General features: G+C 47.3%; 1 protein-coding gene across 1 annotated transcript in view; it reads left to right on the top strand.

Moving 5' to 3' along the window:
• The first annotated feature begins 2,282 nt into the window (after positions 1 to 2,282).
• The window catches only part of LOC119170332 (salivary peroxidase/catechol oxidase), a 174,102-nt gene continuing 159,358 nt past the window's right edge, over positions 2,283 to 17,026 (top strand). The window contains exon 1 of the mRNA XM_037421471.2: positions 2,283 to 2,646. Coding sequence (XP_037277368.2) covers positions 2,636 to 2,646 — 11 coding nt within the window. The 5' untranslated portion in view covers positions 2,283 to 2,635. The remainder of the gene's footprint in view (positions 2,647 to 17,026) is intronic.

Genomic DNA, 17,026 nt, shown 5'->3' with positions numbered 1-17,026 from the left:
TGGCGAAAATCAGATATGCGAGATCTCAGACCTCTTGCGTTCCACTGGCCGCTCCTAGCAGTTGGCGGATCGATGCTTGCCAGAAGACTTCTGACGACACTCACAATGGATCGCAGCATAGGAATAATTTGACGATCTGCTGTTGGAGCCTCGTCAACAGCAGCATTGGCTTTCACTGGGAGCAGAGAGCGGGAAGGCTGCTCGGAAGGCTGTGCGTTCGCAAGCTCCAGCCAGTCTTCAGGGGAGAGAGGCTTCGCCGGAGGAGGTGTTCTTGTACTCTCTGGCTTTCACCACTCATATAAATGCGTGACAATGTCATCTACCTATCTGGTGTGTTTTCTTTTAGGTAGATGACATTATCACTCATATAAATGCGTGACAATGTAATCTACCTAAAAGAAAACACACCAGATAAAACCAAGTATCACTGTAAGCAGAAAACCAAGCTCCTTGGGGGACATTGCAATCGAAAGCTCGCTGATACAAAGATCGCCTAAAGCGTTAATAAGTACGGCTTCCATGATCAAACGAGTTAAGTCATCTTTATGCCGACCAACAATGGTTGTATCCTGCATTGAATAAACGCCGAACCAGTAGGTGTGTGAATGAGCGACTAAGAGAGTACAGTTACAAGTTGCATAAACGGCCGCAGGAAGATTTTTTCGCTCTTCATGCATGTGATTGCAGGCCTTTGTTCCAGAATACAATTATTGTTGATCGGCATAAAGATGACTCATTTGATCGTGGCAGCCGACACTATTTTGATAATGCTATTTTGCAATATCAGGGACCACAAGTTTGCTTCACCACAAAATGTATTACGTAGAGTAGAGCAATCACTTTTTATATATTTTTCTCTCTTTCTGTTTTTCAGTCCCCACTCCCCTTCCCCACACAGAGTAGCAAGTCAGCGTTTTACACACGCCGGTCAAATTTTCTGGCTTTCGATAAAGAGTTCCCTATTTCTTCTCATTGGAAACTATGGGAGGGGTCACATAACCTAATTATACGTCACTATACAAGGCATAAGCTCATCATTGGAAGCAAGATAGAAGTTGCAGCCTTGTATAAACCAAATCGGCTTATACATTGGCTCCAGAGACAGCACATGTTCCCGAATCATTCGCCTTTACGTGCATGCATAAACGATTGCATCAAAAGTTAATCCCGGGTGAGAAAATATTACGATGATGACCTCCTGCCTGGCGCTCACCCCAGTGCTGTCGCGCGGAGCTTAGGGAATACCAATCCCATCGTGCCTCTCGACGAGGGTTGAACCAACAGCCGAAATTATCAGGGCCTGAGTGCGAAAGCTTTCTGCCAGTAGCCGCGTACGCCTCTTGTGTGATTTCACACGTGGAAACTAGAATGCCATGCATGGTTTTTAGCCTGCATATCTAGAATCGGTGTTTAAGACATGTTGGGCAACAACAAGGGTTAAGAATTAAATTGAAGAGCCCCGTAAGTTAAGGAGGAGGAGGAAGAGGAAGAGGAGGAGGAAGAAAGTTTAAGCGGAGAGACAGGGAGGTTAGTCAGTTCTTAGACTGGCTGGCAACCCTGTGCTGGGGAAGGGGTTGAGGGGAATAAAAGATGATAGAAAGGAAAGTTGCGAATAGAGAGAGAGAGAGAGAGAAAAATTACAAAAGAATAGCGACAGAGGAAAGGCAACATCAAAGAGTATAAGGAACTAAGGTCTGTCTGTCTTTGAGGTTAGTTGTCCGCAAAAAGCGTAGCAGAGCTTTCAAAGACTTCTGGGCTGAGGATGCGCCCGTAAATTGAAGTTCAAAAGTTCAATATTAAGCACTCCCAAATGAAGCTATGGATGCCTCATCAGCTGTACGGTCAAATAACCTAAAAATATTATTGACGGACTGCTATGAGAACACCAAAAGTCGTTTAAGGAGAGCGTTCGTCTCGGAAGTCTTGGGCAGATGCCTCGAGCGCCGTAAGTAACTCGTACACTTGATCACTCGGAGGAGGTGGTGAAAGCGGCGGCCACTCGGGTCGGCATGCGGCGCCGAGCGACGCCTCTCCGGTGCAACAACCACCGGCTGCCGCGACGCGCGCTCGCTCGCGCACGCGGCGGAACTGGGCCAGGCGAGCGTGGTCGTGAGCCGCCGGTGGAGTCCCGTTAGCGGAGAAGTCCAACGGGGAGCCGAAGAAGGGGGGACGCCCTTCCCCTCGCCAATGCAGCTGGCCTCCGCTCATAGTCCTTCCTCGTCCCGGAGCCCTTGCCGCCGCTGTTCCCTCTCGCTTATATATAAAAACAGGTCCCCTGAATCTAGACCGTTTCCCAAGAGTCGGCCATCGGACACTGAGTCTGTGCGACGTGCCTTCTCTGCAGCGACAACACTGCACGCCTCGACGTGCGCCCAGGAGTCCACGTCGTCGCGGCATCCCTCCAGCGAAGGCCAGCGGGAGTGTTGTTTTCCGTGCGCGTTCTGTGGTGGCCCCCTCTGACCAACAACAGTGCGTAGCGGCCCGAAGACGTGCGAGTGACCGCGCCAAGCGGACTACCGATCGGCACCGTCCTTAGACTGTGCCGCCGGCGTGTTACCACTGCCCTCCTGGTTGTCTTGACCGTGAGAGGAGAAGGATCCCGTGTTGTCGACGACGAAGAGAGAAGCCGTCCACGATGATTCTTAGGTAGGTGCCACCCGCCAAACCCGGGGTTCTTCTGTCACCCGGAGCCCGGTGAACGCAAGTCATCGGTGGCGTTTTCCCGATAGGGAGAACCGTCTCGCACGCTTTGGAATAGCTGCTCAATTTTTTTTCTTCGAAGCGCCTTGCCCAACCCTTTGGATTACAGGATGCTCTGAGGATAAACTGCACTTGTGGCGTATACGGTAGGTGATCGCGACTTTAAATCGTCTGACCGATCGTCGTCCTGTTCTGGACTTGGCCATAGGCGATCAGCTGTGGCAATCTTACAATCCCTTCCACGTGTCACTTGCCGCGCGGTGAAATTTCGCGTCCGCTTGCTTTTCTTGCGTGAGATACTTTGTCAGTGGAACAGTCCGTTTATGATGATGTCGTCCTACGGCTCCTTAGCGAGAGATGGTCCCGCTGATTCCGGACCGCGTCGCCTCGTTTGCATACGCGGTCAATGTGCGCGCCGTGTGCTGAATCGTGACGATGCTGACTCGCTTCTTTCGTCTCGCTGTCCATTCATAACACGGCCCCAGGTAACGTCCGTAAGCTGGGCGAGAAAATTGAGAGTGTTTTCCGTTTCTAGAGAACTTCTCGGCGCTTTTCGCCGTGTTGGATGAAAGCCGCATTGGATTCTGCCTTTATGGTTAGATACAAACTTAGTTATTGTACATAGCAGAGAGCACTTGTTCAAGCAAGAATGTATATTTGTTGGTGTTTCATTTGCCAAAACTATGATTTACTTATGAGAGACACCGTAGTAGTGAGAATTTCGATAGTTTGGGGTTCTTTAAAGCACACATAAATCTATGGAAACGGATCTCGAGGAAACTAACCAGCAACGAAATGCGGCCGCGGCTGGCATTCTACCCAGCGACCTTCGGTCGAACCACGAGAGTTTATGAAAAAGGTAACCTTGAATGATGTGATGATTCGCGTCTAATTTGACAGTATAGTCAGATTGAGCATACAATAATTAGCACTCAAAACTCGTTCTCATGTCACGTTTGCTTGGTAACAGCTGCGTAAACGCGGATTATGCTTGTCCTAATCATAAGGAGACGTTTAAAATGTTTGCTCGAGATTTATCACCGATAGTTTTCACAGCTGAAGGTAGAAATAGCTACCGATCATAGTAATGTTCCGCATATTTCCACACCGGAAATAACTATTTATTCCGGAAAGCGCGGAAGAGATTAAAAAAAAAACGCCCTCTTTATCTGTGTTTCGACGAGCGGCAGTATACAATTTTGCTTCAATTACGTCAGTCGTGCCACACTGTATAACAGCACGACCGAAAGGACTAACTTACCAAAGCGATAAAAAGAAATGAACAATACGCAGTTTTAGGCCCTACATTTTGCCCTGCCTACTACATTCCTTGTTTCCGCAGTGGAAGAAAAAAAAAATAACGCGTGCACGTTCGTTTTTCGGAAGGGCATTTACATGCACGCACGCAGATTGTCTTATTTCGTCATCGCGTCTGGGGTCGCTGAGTGGTTCACCTTTTCGATGGCGGCATTTCGCGTTTGCGCTCTGCCCTCTCGAAAACGATCTACGCCAGTCGTGCGCCGCCGATGTTTCAACAGGTTCCTTCTCTACTTGCATCGTCGACAAATGACGGGGCACGCGCCGTGCAAGCAGCAACGAACGACGACAAAATGCACCCGGCATACGGGCGAAAGAGAGGCGGTCGTCAATTCGCGAGATTCGCATTTTTCTCTCGTCGTTATTTCGCCGATCCGGTCGCGCCGCGAAGGAAACACGAACGCGTAGCGGCGGGAAAGCGGGAGACATGTAGCGAGCGTCGACGTGTGGCCCTAACAAAAAGATTATACAGCGCTCCCGCAGTCCACTGGGACGAGAGCGCAGAAGAAGCCGAACGAAATCGCGAGGAAGAAGAGCACGGACGTCGCTGTGCAGTCTATGGGCACGAAGCAAGGAAAGACGCACAGGCAAACAAAAAAGAAAGGTGATGGCCGCGTAGCTACGTGGCAATGACCGTGACCAATCGCTCGAATCATCCACGAGCCAGCGCCGCCGTTTGCTGACAGCACAAGGCAGCAGCGACGTGCCGCCCGCTTCACCTCAGTGACGACGGGAGGCGATGCCAAACCACGCGCGTAGCAGACAGCCTAACCCGCGTGTCGCTCTCCTCGCTCAGCGAGATTTCACGGGACGAGAAAGAGTTTGACCACTGCTATTTGGCCCGCGTGTGTGGCCGATTCGAAAGGTAGGCGCCCACAAGATTGGCGCCAGCGAATCCCTGTAGCTTCTATACGGAGGCCACAGCGTGTTGAGAAGTTTCGCGCAAGCTGTCGCAGTCGAATAGGGCCAAGAAAAACCGCCCTAACGCCCGCCTTCAGCGCGGCTGTTTTGCGTTTTGTAAAGCTGTGCGGGTTTGTAAGATTCAAAGAGGCGTATACGAAACTCCAATGCGTTGTTCGCAATACAGCGAGCTTGGTTCAGATCGCGTGCTTCAGGAGAACACACCACGCTATTAAGTAATGACACACTATTCAGTACACGAATGGTCGACATTTCCGGAGTCCTCTAGAAAGGTGTCTCTTTTAGTTATATCGTTGTTTTCGGACGTAAATCCCCACATATCTTTTTTTCAATATTAAAGATTCTAAGAGGTTTGCAATTTGCAGAAGAGAGAAAGGATCCCAGTTACAATCACGACATCGAAATTAGCGATCGACTGCACAGATATGATAGATAGACAGATAGATTGATTAAAGTAACCTTATTGGAGATATGTTACATGCTTCCACAAAAATCTTTCGCATCTTATTTAAATATTTTAGAGTGCACATAGCTAGCAACGGTGGACATTAAAGGATCGCCAGTTAACTAATACACGACTTACGGGAAAGAGGAAATCCAAAAATTGTACACAGCGAATAGAGTAGCAATTCCAGAAAATAAAACATAATAAATGAGACAGACTTCCATCGAGATTGTGGACATCGAGTCCGAACGATCATTTCTGTTACCAGGACGGCCCGCCCGCTTAGATCCAACACAAATGGTGCACCTTGAAACGTAGACCATTGTTTCTGCATTTCAAGAAACAATGATCCAGCGTCAAAATGACCCGTCTAAGTATATCTTACCTCGAATATACCGTTATTCAGGTCATAAGAAAAAGGAATGGTGCATAAAACAGTTGGGTGGCCGCCAAAACACAGCATGCAAAATAGTATGCGTCCGCAACGCTTTCCTAAATCGAACGTTGAATCTGTACTTCTTTTCGACTTCACTTTCTACCGCAGGGCGTCACTAATGGCCCCGCTGGTGCAATGATACGCACAGACGAAGTTAAAATCGGCTGTATACCTCTGGCAACCGAAGCTGTAAAAACAATTCGTCGCCAGATGCAAATGAGGGCGGAGAGCTACGGTCGACCACGTCCATCCCCTTCGTCTCCTTCGCATATGTCGGACACGCGAGGACGCGCTCCAAAACGAAAAAGTAAAGTAGCGAGGACGTCTGATCACGACTACGAAGCCAAGAAGCACGTGCAAAGGAGGGTTGAGAGCGGCCGTGTATATAGTTGAAAGAAATAAAATACGGCACTCTTCAGCGCTGCTTCAACCCTCGCGATGAACCTGTTCTCCGAACAGCGGTAGTCACGGCGGCTTCGGCAGCCCAAACACAGCCGGTAGCAGCCGAGCTCCAATCCTCGATCGGTCGCGCTGCCGTTGTCGCGATCGGCGCCAGTTTCCTCGGAGTGATCCGCATTCAGTCCGCCTCTCGAAGCGCTTTCTCTGCAGAGATTCCACCCCGATAGACGCGAGAGAGCGGCGCGCCACACACACGTACACGGAGTGAAGTGGGGCGGGCATTCGCTTGTGTGAACGTATACGTCGGTGAGAGCTGTGCAGAGAACGCAGGAAGGAGTTTCTTTTCTGCTGGAGGTAGCGCAGTTTTGGAAGAAAAAAATAACCCTCGCCCCCCCCCCCCCCCCCAACCCCTACAGAGCGGTTTGTCGTATATACACGCTTAACGAAGGCGCGAGCGCATGTTGTCGCGTCCTTAGAGCGCCCACCGTCATCGTATTCGAATCGACGAGGCCGATTTGTGTAAGAACGCGAACGAACTCGGCGGCGACGCCGAAGTGGTGCCCCGAGGTATAGACGAAAAGGCGCCGCGAAAATGTGCGCGAGGTTTATTTTATACAACGGTGATTTTGCTGTCAATACGAATTCAGAGAGCGGCCTTGGGAAACTTCGTCGTTTACCAGACACAACTGTTGCCAAGCTCGCAGCTTTTAACTGACAAGTCACCGCGTGCAACTGTTACTCGTTTGTATAGCTTTTGCTCGGCGTGGGACTTCGCGGGTGTGACATTGAGATCAAATAAACTGCCTTTATACCACGATGCCTTATTAGAATTGTCTGAAGTTTTCTTTTACGTTGAATAAATGTTTTTTAGCGAGGTGCACCACGAAGTTTCTCGACGTTTGCTAAGTACCGCAGCCTTTAAACAGGTGATGTAGGTTCAGATGAAGTTGTGTACGTTCCTGACGTGTCTTTTTTACTAACTACCGACACATCAGTAGCGGCTGCGACATATTGGACACCTTTAGGTTTGTTATTTCTGTTTATGCGATGCATTAAAACAAGCACGTTTTTGTACGACTACTGTAATTTGTATGTATGCGTTTCAATATGACCACAAAATTTGAATAAGTAACCAAGGAAATGTTACGCGTCATTCCAGAGCCGCAATGAAGGTCGTGTCGTTAGTTGTGCATCCAACATGTCAAAGCTTGTCTGAGCCAACTAGCATCAGTGTTGCTGGTAGTATGAGGTTTAGTATAGAGTACTAGTGCTCTAAATCGTCAACTGCTTGTTCTAAACGCGTCATGAGCGAGTGTGGTTGTCGTGAATTCGTTCATGGCGTAATTTTCGTCAGCAAGGCCTCATCAAGTATTGAGCCCCACAGGACGGCTTTATGCTCTCCCATAGCTTTCATACTATGTAGTAGAGTGCCCTATATACTGAATCGTTGTGTAATTTTAAACACGTTGTTGGTTCTAAGCTATCAGGGTAGGTTACTAATACCTCGTCGCCTCTTTTTAGTGTTAGGAAAAGTTTCTCTCCCTAATAGCAAAGTACTTTGTGCGTTTAGAACAAGTGCTCTACGATTGAGAGTACAGACTCCACGCTCTTCGCGTGCGTAACCGGAAATGGCTCCTAGCTCTCCCATAGTAGAGGGAACGTAGTGCTCTAAAGGGTTCACACTTTATTCTGAGCACATGCAGTGTCAGTGCGGTACATACTGGAACATTTTCTGCTATCCCTTAGTGGAGTATAGAGTACTTTAACTCGTTAAACACTTTTTCTAAACATACCGTTTTAGAGCGAAAGCACTTCCACCCAAGTTACTGAAGTTTTGTGCTTGTCTAATGAACAGGAGAAGTTGCCAGGACTCGGTAGGGCGATTGGTCACGATAGGAGAATTCGTAGCTGCTGATGCACGCATTCTTCGGCCTTTCGACGCTTGCACAGGATTGCTTCGGATAGTCGGGATTCACGTTGCTCGTCCGTTTCTGGAGTGCTCCTGTCACAAATCTACGTTCTTCGAGATTCCAAAACGCGTTTGGCATTGTCCAGGGCTGTCGAATGTGCTTTCTCTGTGTAGTACGTTGTTCGGCAGCGCCAAACTGTCGCTCGTTCGTTCATCAACAACAAAGTTAGTCATATTCCACCCCGATAGACGCGAGAGACTTACAAACCAAGCTAGTCATTTTAATGAGGGAAAAAAGCGGATAAGATGTTGTTGGTCTAAGCATCGAAGGTCGGAGCACTGAAGTCATGCACGCGGCGGATTGAACCTCCGTCCTTTCCCGCAATTTTCGCGTTGGCATCTGCTAATGTTGAAGACACCTGCATTCGTATATAAATGTTGCAACACCAGTACGAACACCTTACCGAGTTTTGTCGAGAGCTCTCTGCGATATCATCTATGTTCTGGTTTCCATGAGTCATCTGGTGCCGCTTTTTTTATGCGCTAAATTGAATAGGCTGCATGGAATGACGCCCTTATATCAACGTCATTGCCCCCTTCTCCACAATGTAGCGGCCCTTTCAAAGCAACCACTACATTTATTGCAGCCACCGACGGCTGTTAAAAGGAAGCATAACGGAATAGGAAGTCAACGCAGAAAGTTCTCGCTACTGCCATCATGCTCGTATATTACAGCTTTTATGCAGTTGAACGCAGCAAAATTTTTTATAGCGTCGCACTACATTCCGAAACGTGCTATCAGTATTCGATATGAAGCTATTATCTGCGTTTTTGTGGAAAGAGCAGCGACACGTGTCCTGAATGACCGCACGGTGCCATCGATGTCATGCAGCTCAACACGAATGCGGTTATCCAGTCCGAAATTGCGTATAACAGGACGTCCGCTTCCGTGTACAACAAATCTACAATCCTACCGTTCACGGTGGCCTTGTCGCGTAACACGAAACAGACGCGGCGACAGCTTGCGACCTCACATCGATAAGTTACGCGCGTGTAGATTCCGTATGACTGTAACTTCGGAGAATGTAGCACATTAATAAGCTACGAAGTACTTGATCACACGTGGAGTGCATAGGAAAATAAAAACTGTGTATAATACGAGGGTACACGAGAAAGTTGTAGGAAATGCGACAAGATATAGACGTGCGTGTCTTGTTTAAAGATGCCAACTTTGGGGCACTTCACTGAGAAAACCATGACGCGTTCAGCCCACTGCATTTTTTGGCGTTAGGTTGCAGATATATTGGCGCAGCTGATCGGTACGATCGCAGTATTGAAATTAACGAAGGTGATATGTGGACGACTTTTTAATCTTTTACAGATCGAACCAAGATGCTACGGTAAAAACAGACATGATCCCTAATGCATTCGAGTGATTTCCTTTTCATCTCAGTTGATGTACTGATTCCCCCCCCCCCTTCAAATCCCACCACCATTATTTCCGAAAGCTGTGTCCCTAGCGAGGTTTTTCACGCTAGGTGCAGAATTGTGTAGGCCTCCTGAATTGTGTAGACATCGTGAGCTGTTTGCACCTTCCCTGCACTGTCTTCGTGATTGGTTCACCATTGACCGAACGCCGACGTGATGTGATGACGCCATGATGTGACGTCACGTTATGTAACGTCATAGTGTTGACGTTACAAATGTTGGCTATCTGTAGCGTTTTGATGGAGTCATGTGGTAAAGTCGTCATGGGATTCTCTGTATCACTTGTGTTGATGCTGCCGAAGATGAATTGTCGCATTCTATCACGCATTTGAAGCTTTCGCCTTAACATCTGAGTATCGTAGGTAGACGTTCTTAATTCTACCCATTCTTCATTAAATGATCGCTGCAATGTAAACCGCTGCTTCCACGCGCGGTACACAGCCGCGAAGAGCGAGGAGTCGTCGACTTGGGATGGACAAGGTCACGCGCTCGTCGTGCGCCCACCTGTCACGGTAGTTATGAGCAAAGCGAAAATCGGCTTCCGCTGACGCCACTTTTACGGGCACGCCTTCCTCGTGAGGTCGACGAAAAGGAAACCGAGTGAGTGAGTGGGACGCTGCGGGCCCCTTGTATAGGCGGAAGCTTGACGAAACAGCGGAAAGAGGTCGCCGGTGACAGAACGTATCATTTTTGTTTGTTTGTTTCATCTCCAACACTTATAAATTAGGTGTCAATAACGAAGTCGGCAACTGACTAATAATACTTGACTGTCGCAAAACATGGAACGAATGGTCTTATATATTTCACCGAAGCTTATGACTGGTTTTTGTTTGTTTGTTTGTTTGTTTGTTTGTTTGTTTGTTTGTTTGTTTGTTTGTTTGTTTGTTTGTGCTTTCATACCACCGTCAGAAGAAAGTGACGAAACAGCTTGGAATTATCCACAAATATGACTTGCCATGAGTTACTTCAAGGTATCGAAATTATTTTCATTTACGTTTATGTTGGTTGCTCATAATGCATGTAACCATGTCGAATTTCTTCTAGATTTAGAGCTCAATGACGTTAACACACGACAAAAAATATAAAACTCATAAATATGCACTTCCAGCAACTGTACTACGTCGCACTTCCTGCGTCAAACTTCCGCATCTCGATGGCGGCGCCAGCTGGTCTGCGAGTTTCGTGGAACCATGTCCACGTGCATGCACTGTCGGTCAACCGTTTTGCACTGGCCAGCCCCCCCCCCCCCCCCCCCCTCAAACAACAAACCAGGCCCACCATCACGGCCTTTGCACTTCGGTTCACTCTCTCAACGCTGCGTAACAGGGGCACTTTCTTATTGCTTACGGAAGCTCAGTGACCTTTATCTTACGCGAACTTTTAATTATGGGTGAAATTACCTAACCCGAGATACTTTAACTCGAGAATAATTTACTCGCGCCAGTTGGTTAACGAAGTGTTGTAGGCTGCGCCAAGATAACCCGGAATTCGAAAGGCCGAGAAAAAATATGTGGGGCACCGAAATCTTCCATTTTCACTTTGTGGATGTAATCACTTGCGGTACCTGCTAGCGATAAACGGAGTAGATAGTATTTGAAATCTGCCAAAGTAAACTTGATTTAATTACGCGTACTGACCACTCTGTTGTGATAAATTGAACAAAGCCTCCATTTTCCCCGGCACTTTCCCGTCCAGTAAACTAAACAAACAGGTGTACAAACTTCCTTGTTAATAAATAGTTAAAATAGCGAGAACCGCCTGCCACGTTTTCTCGTAGTTTTCTTCCTCTTTTTAAGAGCAACGAAATATTTGGCAGCATGTGTACGGCGATAACCCAGCACTAGGCAGAAATGGCAACATCAACTGTTAAATTACTTTTGGAATTGAATTTGCTTGTATGTGTCATGCTATATGGCCGTGTATGTCAGCATGTGGCGCCATATATGGCCATATATATCCGGTGTGGCCCGATTTGAAAGAGAGAGCGTGAGATATGTCCAACTGCATGTCGGCGATGCAGCGGTGAGAACTGGTTGGTGGCAACGGTACGTTGACTTTCACGAACGGCGTGTCCAATGCATTCTAACCCAATGACACTAAGACACGCAAACCTGGATATATATAAAAAAGAAGTTGTAGTTGTGTGGCGGACAGTGTAGGCAAGGAAAGCTGCGAGTGTGAAAACAGTGCAAAACAGTATACAATGTACAAAAGAACAGCAGAGCGGGAGAGAAGAACCTCGCGTACGGGTTGCGTGCTATGCATGCGTGCATTTCTGCCTCTCGGTCAAGGAGTTTTCAGCAACGGTGATCCGCTGGTAGCGTGTTAACGAAAACCTCTGAATAGTTTCCTTTTGTCAAGCATATATACATACCGTGGGTGGCCTGCGCGTTTACGTAACACTCTTGCGAAATTCAAAGCTTATCTCTCGCTGTTAAAGCAAAATTTCAATTCCCCCTTCGATTATGTGCGTGGCCATTATGATCATGGCTGCGTGGCCATTATATTCACGTAGGCTGTCGCTGTTATCTATCAAGAGAAAAGATTTTCGGACGCGGACTATCAGAAATGCTAACCACTATAGGCCAACTGCTGCTTGGTCACTGTCCGTAAACTTAATTTTATCGGCCATCGTTCACGTAGTCTTGCTTTTTTTAGCGGTACTTGTTTGTGAACTGAAAACTTAGCTCTTTTGAGATAACGTCCGAGATACGCGGCCACAGCATTGAATAACGGTGACCGTGTGCACTTGGATACGGTGCACTCATCGCGTTTTCTGCTTGACGGACAAATGGTTACGCAAATGAAAACACACCAGAAGAACCTGACATAATGACTTTTAAACTATGTGTTAGTCGACCATTTTTTTGGCACCGATGTACCACAAAAAACGAAGCCCGACAGTTCTCGATGAGGCCCATCAGGGAGTCCGGAAGAGACAATTAACGCTGCCTACACCTTAATACAAAACGCCGGGACAACAAAATGTAACGATTGAACTATAAAATGAAGAAAATTGAGAATAACGTTGTGGATAAGCTACATGCCCGGGTCAGAACAGCATACCTCCCACAGCTCGAAAGTTTCAGGTATACGTTAAACGAGGCTTCACCACGAAGTGTGATAGATCGATAGCGAGCCACCCCACCACGGACAGACGTAGCCGTACAGCGTTGGTAAAAAAATTGGTGAATCTGAATAATTTCGGAAAGAGCCTCGTTTATATCCTGTCAAGGTCGATGGCATCCCTTTCTTCTAATAATTTGGGAGGAGCGCTGTAATTTTGTCGAGTTCTTCGCTGGTGAGCAAGAATTTCGCCAAGGACCAATCGGGATAGGTTGTTGTCCTCCTCGTTTGTTTTCTCGGGGAATATTTAGGGGAGATTGAGAGTGCAGTGGCGGCTATGCTGTACTCTGGTGAGTAATATAGGCTGCTTACATTCGCTCTTTCCCTCCGTCTGTTTCCCTTTCGCAACTCTTTGTCATAACGAAACCGTCGTATGGGCATCGTTTCATTGCACGTGTACCGGGGTCTTTAAGACAATCGAATTTCTCACTCTCTCCACCACGTAACACCGGGGCGTTACGCTTACCGCGGTTACGGCGCGTGCCCGCACGCATGCCCACCGACTTCACGGCCTGCCCGGAAAGGGCGGAAAAGCAAACGAGCAACGAGAATGCGCTCGGCGTTCCCCGAAGCTCCCGAAGCGCAGCGGCGGGCGGCGGAAGCCGCCGTCCGTGGGACGATTAGCCTGGCGAATTTCGAGGCCACTGGAAATAGGTTATCGTGGAGGGCCCCCACCTGTGGAAGCAAAACCACGCGCCTGCGTAGACTGGGCGAATGCTCACCACAGCCCCATTGCCGCGCATTTTTGAAAAAACGCGCGCGTTGCGACAGGCCTGCCGATTCCGTACTTTCCAAATGCGTTTCTCTGTGTTCTGTTTTGTTTCGTTTTTTTTTCGTCTCACTTTTTCATTTTGGGGAAGCGCACACGGTGGTTCACTGGTTGATTTCGGTGAGAGGTGGATTGATTGACATGTGGGGTTTAACGTCCAAAAAGCACCATATGATTACGAGAGACGCCGTAGTGGAGGGCTCCGGAAATTTCGACCACCTGGGGTTCTTTAACGTGCACCCAAATCTGAGCACACGGGCCTACAACAATTCCGCCTCCATCGGAAATGCAGCCGCGGCAGCCGGGATTCGGTGAGAGCTGGAGTACGTCGAAGCAGGGGACGTGCGTGCGCGTGAGGGGTATGGGCGAAATGTTGTGTACCCATGACGTAAGTTTGTAAAAAATCTCATTTAAACAGCTCGTACAGTTTGTCTCATAGAAGCAATAGACCGGGTTGATTGACGGAACATGGGAGAGGACTGCTCTGCAGTGGACGTAGCCATGATGATGATGATCATGATGAGCATGATGATGATGATGATGAAGCACGCAGCAGTGCAGCTCTCGAGATCGATTTTGACCAGATGTGCTTTGATATACGACAACCTCATTTCAGCGTATTAGCATCCACATTATTATCCTCTTCATCTTTGTATGATCCTTCGGACAATCAGTGGAAGGCAGCACTGACGGCCGACTCATTTATTCTCAATTGAGCAGCAACAGTCGACAGCTCTCGAACGCTTTCATTTGCACGTATACAAAGTATGCGATGTGCGGGGAAATCTTATTCATTTGTTTTTACACAAAACTACAAGGCGACACCAACGCTGACAGCAAGGAAAAAAATGCACTGGCAAGGTCTATATATTTACTAATGCAGATTGTTAAACTAGTGATAGAGAGGGCTAAATGGTACAAGGAAAACGGGTGGGTTAACCGTAAGATGGCTGGTTTTCTCTTCTACAGCGTGGAAAAACGAGACAGTTATTGGAATTCACATGAATGGCACGCTCCGCAGGCGCGATTCTCACATCTGAGGCACACATTGCTACTAATGCAGACGGTATCCGAAAGTTCATCTGACTACGAGCCACATGAGTTGGGTAGCGACCGCCTCTTTATAGCATAGTATTGATATTAGAGATGGTTTCTTAGCTTGTCTGTGACAAGAAAAGAAAACGGCGAGAACCGAATTTCTAGCACGATACCACGAGGAAATTTAGGCTTTCTTATCTCTTCCGCTACCTTGTAGAATTGCGCAGAACTGACTTGCAGTATTAAATTGTCGCTGTTTGATAAAAAGTGTTTAGCACTGCTAAGCGCGCGTGTGTGTGCGTGTGTGTTCACAGACGAGCCAGCAAAAGTGACGTTCACGTACCAATATTTATTTATTTATTTATTTATTTATTTATTTATTTATTTATTTATTTATTTATTTATTTATTTATTTATCATTACAGCGCCTCAACCGACAGGTCAGTACACAGTATACGCATAGCAGCAGAACAGCAGTGCAACGACCGGGAGCATGCGTCAATCCCTTGGAAGCTCTCGTCCTTTTACGATTTCCTCGTTTTTAATGTTCGACGCAATCCATTCAGCTCGAAGGGCACGCCGGCATCGGAGGCAGCGGGCGCGACGCACTTCTCTTGCATTCCAATGTCCCTCTTCACTTCATGCATTTCAGTCTCGTCCGCGGCGACCCGTCTGCAGCCTTCACTTTATCTTAGTAGCACATAAGGAAACGCCTTGAATCTGGAGCGTCCTTAAAATTCAGCCGTTTTTTTTTTATTTCTCACGTTTCCTTCTTTTCTCTCAATGTGTCTGAGAAGACGTTGACTTCTGACAAAAAAGGGTCGCACGTACGTTGCAGTCAGTGATACAGGCGAGTTAACAGGAGTGTCGCCTGTGCTGTCTTCTCGCACCCCGCTCAATGCTGCGCAGACAGTGGAAGGGGCTTTCCTCAGACGAAACGGCCGACGTCACGTACTTGCATACCAACAGGGTCGTTTTTTTTTCTTTTTTAGAATCGCGTACGCAAATATAGCGCTCATTGCAGTAGCCCGCTATTTGCGTCACTTAAAGGGGGCCCGCAAGAGCATAGCGTATGGATCATGCGCAGTGGCGACAAACACTAACGCAAAGCTTTGCGTAAGGAATTCTAAAGTTCCCTTATAGCGTTTGTTAGAATTCCTTTTATTTACATAAGAGAAGAACATGAAAGAAAAAAAACGAGGGAAGGTAGGTTATAGTTATAGCCGGCTATGCCGACCACATGGCTGTATGTCGACATGAAACACACAAACAAGAGAAATCTAGAAATAATACGAGTTGAAGAGAAAGCAAAATATTTAGAAATGCTATGTACATTTATGATGAGTAGCGTATAAATAATGAGCAGTTTAAGGGCATATTATCGTACATACATGGTGGTCACATAGATTACCACGGATAGATTCCATGCAAATAGTTTTCTATGCACTTACATATGTATACGGACCAAGGTGCCTTCGTCAAGTTATATCTCGACCATAGAAACACATTGAGACAACATCTGTGCCACCAGAGATGGGAACGGCCCAGCAAGTGGCGTTGTCTAGTACATAAGGGCTTTCCGATGCCACCCTTTTCCTTAATTCAGGATAAAAACAGGAAGCAAAGGGCGATGTACGAGAAAGTCAAGGCCAATGCAGTGGTGTAGCAGAAAATGTCTCTCACAAAACTAACAAGCGAGTGACCAAGATGTATTGTCAGAGATGTGTCATATTTGGAGCTATTTTGTTTTTCACCAGAGGGAAGAAGGAGATGTGATAAATTACTAAGACGATGGAATGCAAGAAACGATAGCGCGGACAAGTGACCAAATGCTTTTTTTTCCCTATAAGCAATGATTTCTCTTTCTGCATAAAATTGATTCCCAGACATGAAAGAGTTATTATTAATGGTTTAGGTTATGAGAAGAAATAGTTCGCCTTTCGTTGTGCAATTGTCTTCGCTGAAGGCACAAACGAAAGCACCGGCGTGGACAGCGGCACCCTGTGAAACACCTACTTCAAATCTAACTCAACATCTCCTCCCAAATCTTCTCGAATTCTACATTTTGAAGTTATTCAGGACTACAACATTTACTAAAAGGTGACACATTTACGGGACAACTCAGAATGAAGATTGATTGATTGATATGTGGGGTTTAACGTCCCGAAACCACTATATGATTATGAGAGACGCCGTATAGTGGAGGGCTCCGGAAATTTCGACCACCTGGGGTTCTTTAACGTGCACCCAAATCTGAGCACACGAGCCTACAACATTTCCGCCTCCATCGGAAATGCAGCCACCGCAGCCGGGATTTGAACCCGCGACCTGCGGGTCAGCAGCCGAGTACCTTAGCCACTAGACCACCATGGCGGGGCAGAATGAAGAACGATGTCAAATCAACAGGAGTGGAGTAGCGAATTCATCATCTTGTGAACGCAGACCAAATATCCCCTGATCTCTGTCGTCTTTCGGGTC

The sequence above is a fragment of the Rhipicephalus microplus genome, chromosome 2 (genome assembly GCF_043290135.1).
Source record: "Rhipicephalus microplus isolate Deutch F79 chromosome 2, USDA_Rmic, whole genome shotgun sequence".
Taxonomy (NCBI): domain Eukaryota; kingdom Metazoa; phylum Arthropoda; class Arachnida; order Ixodida; family Ixodidae; genus Rhipicephalus; species Rhipicephalus microplus.
The sequence above is the reverse complement of the archived record's forward strand: the minus strand, read 5'-3'. Positions and strand labels throughout refer to the sequence as shown.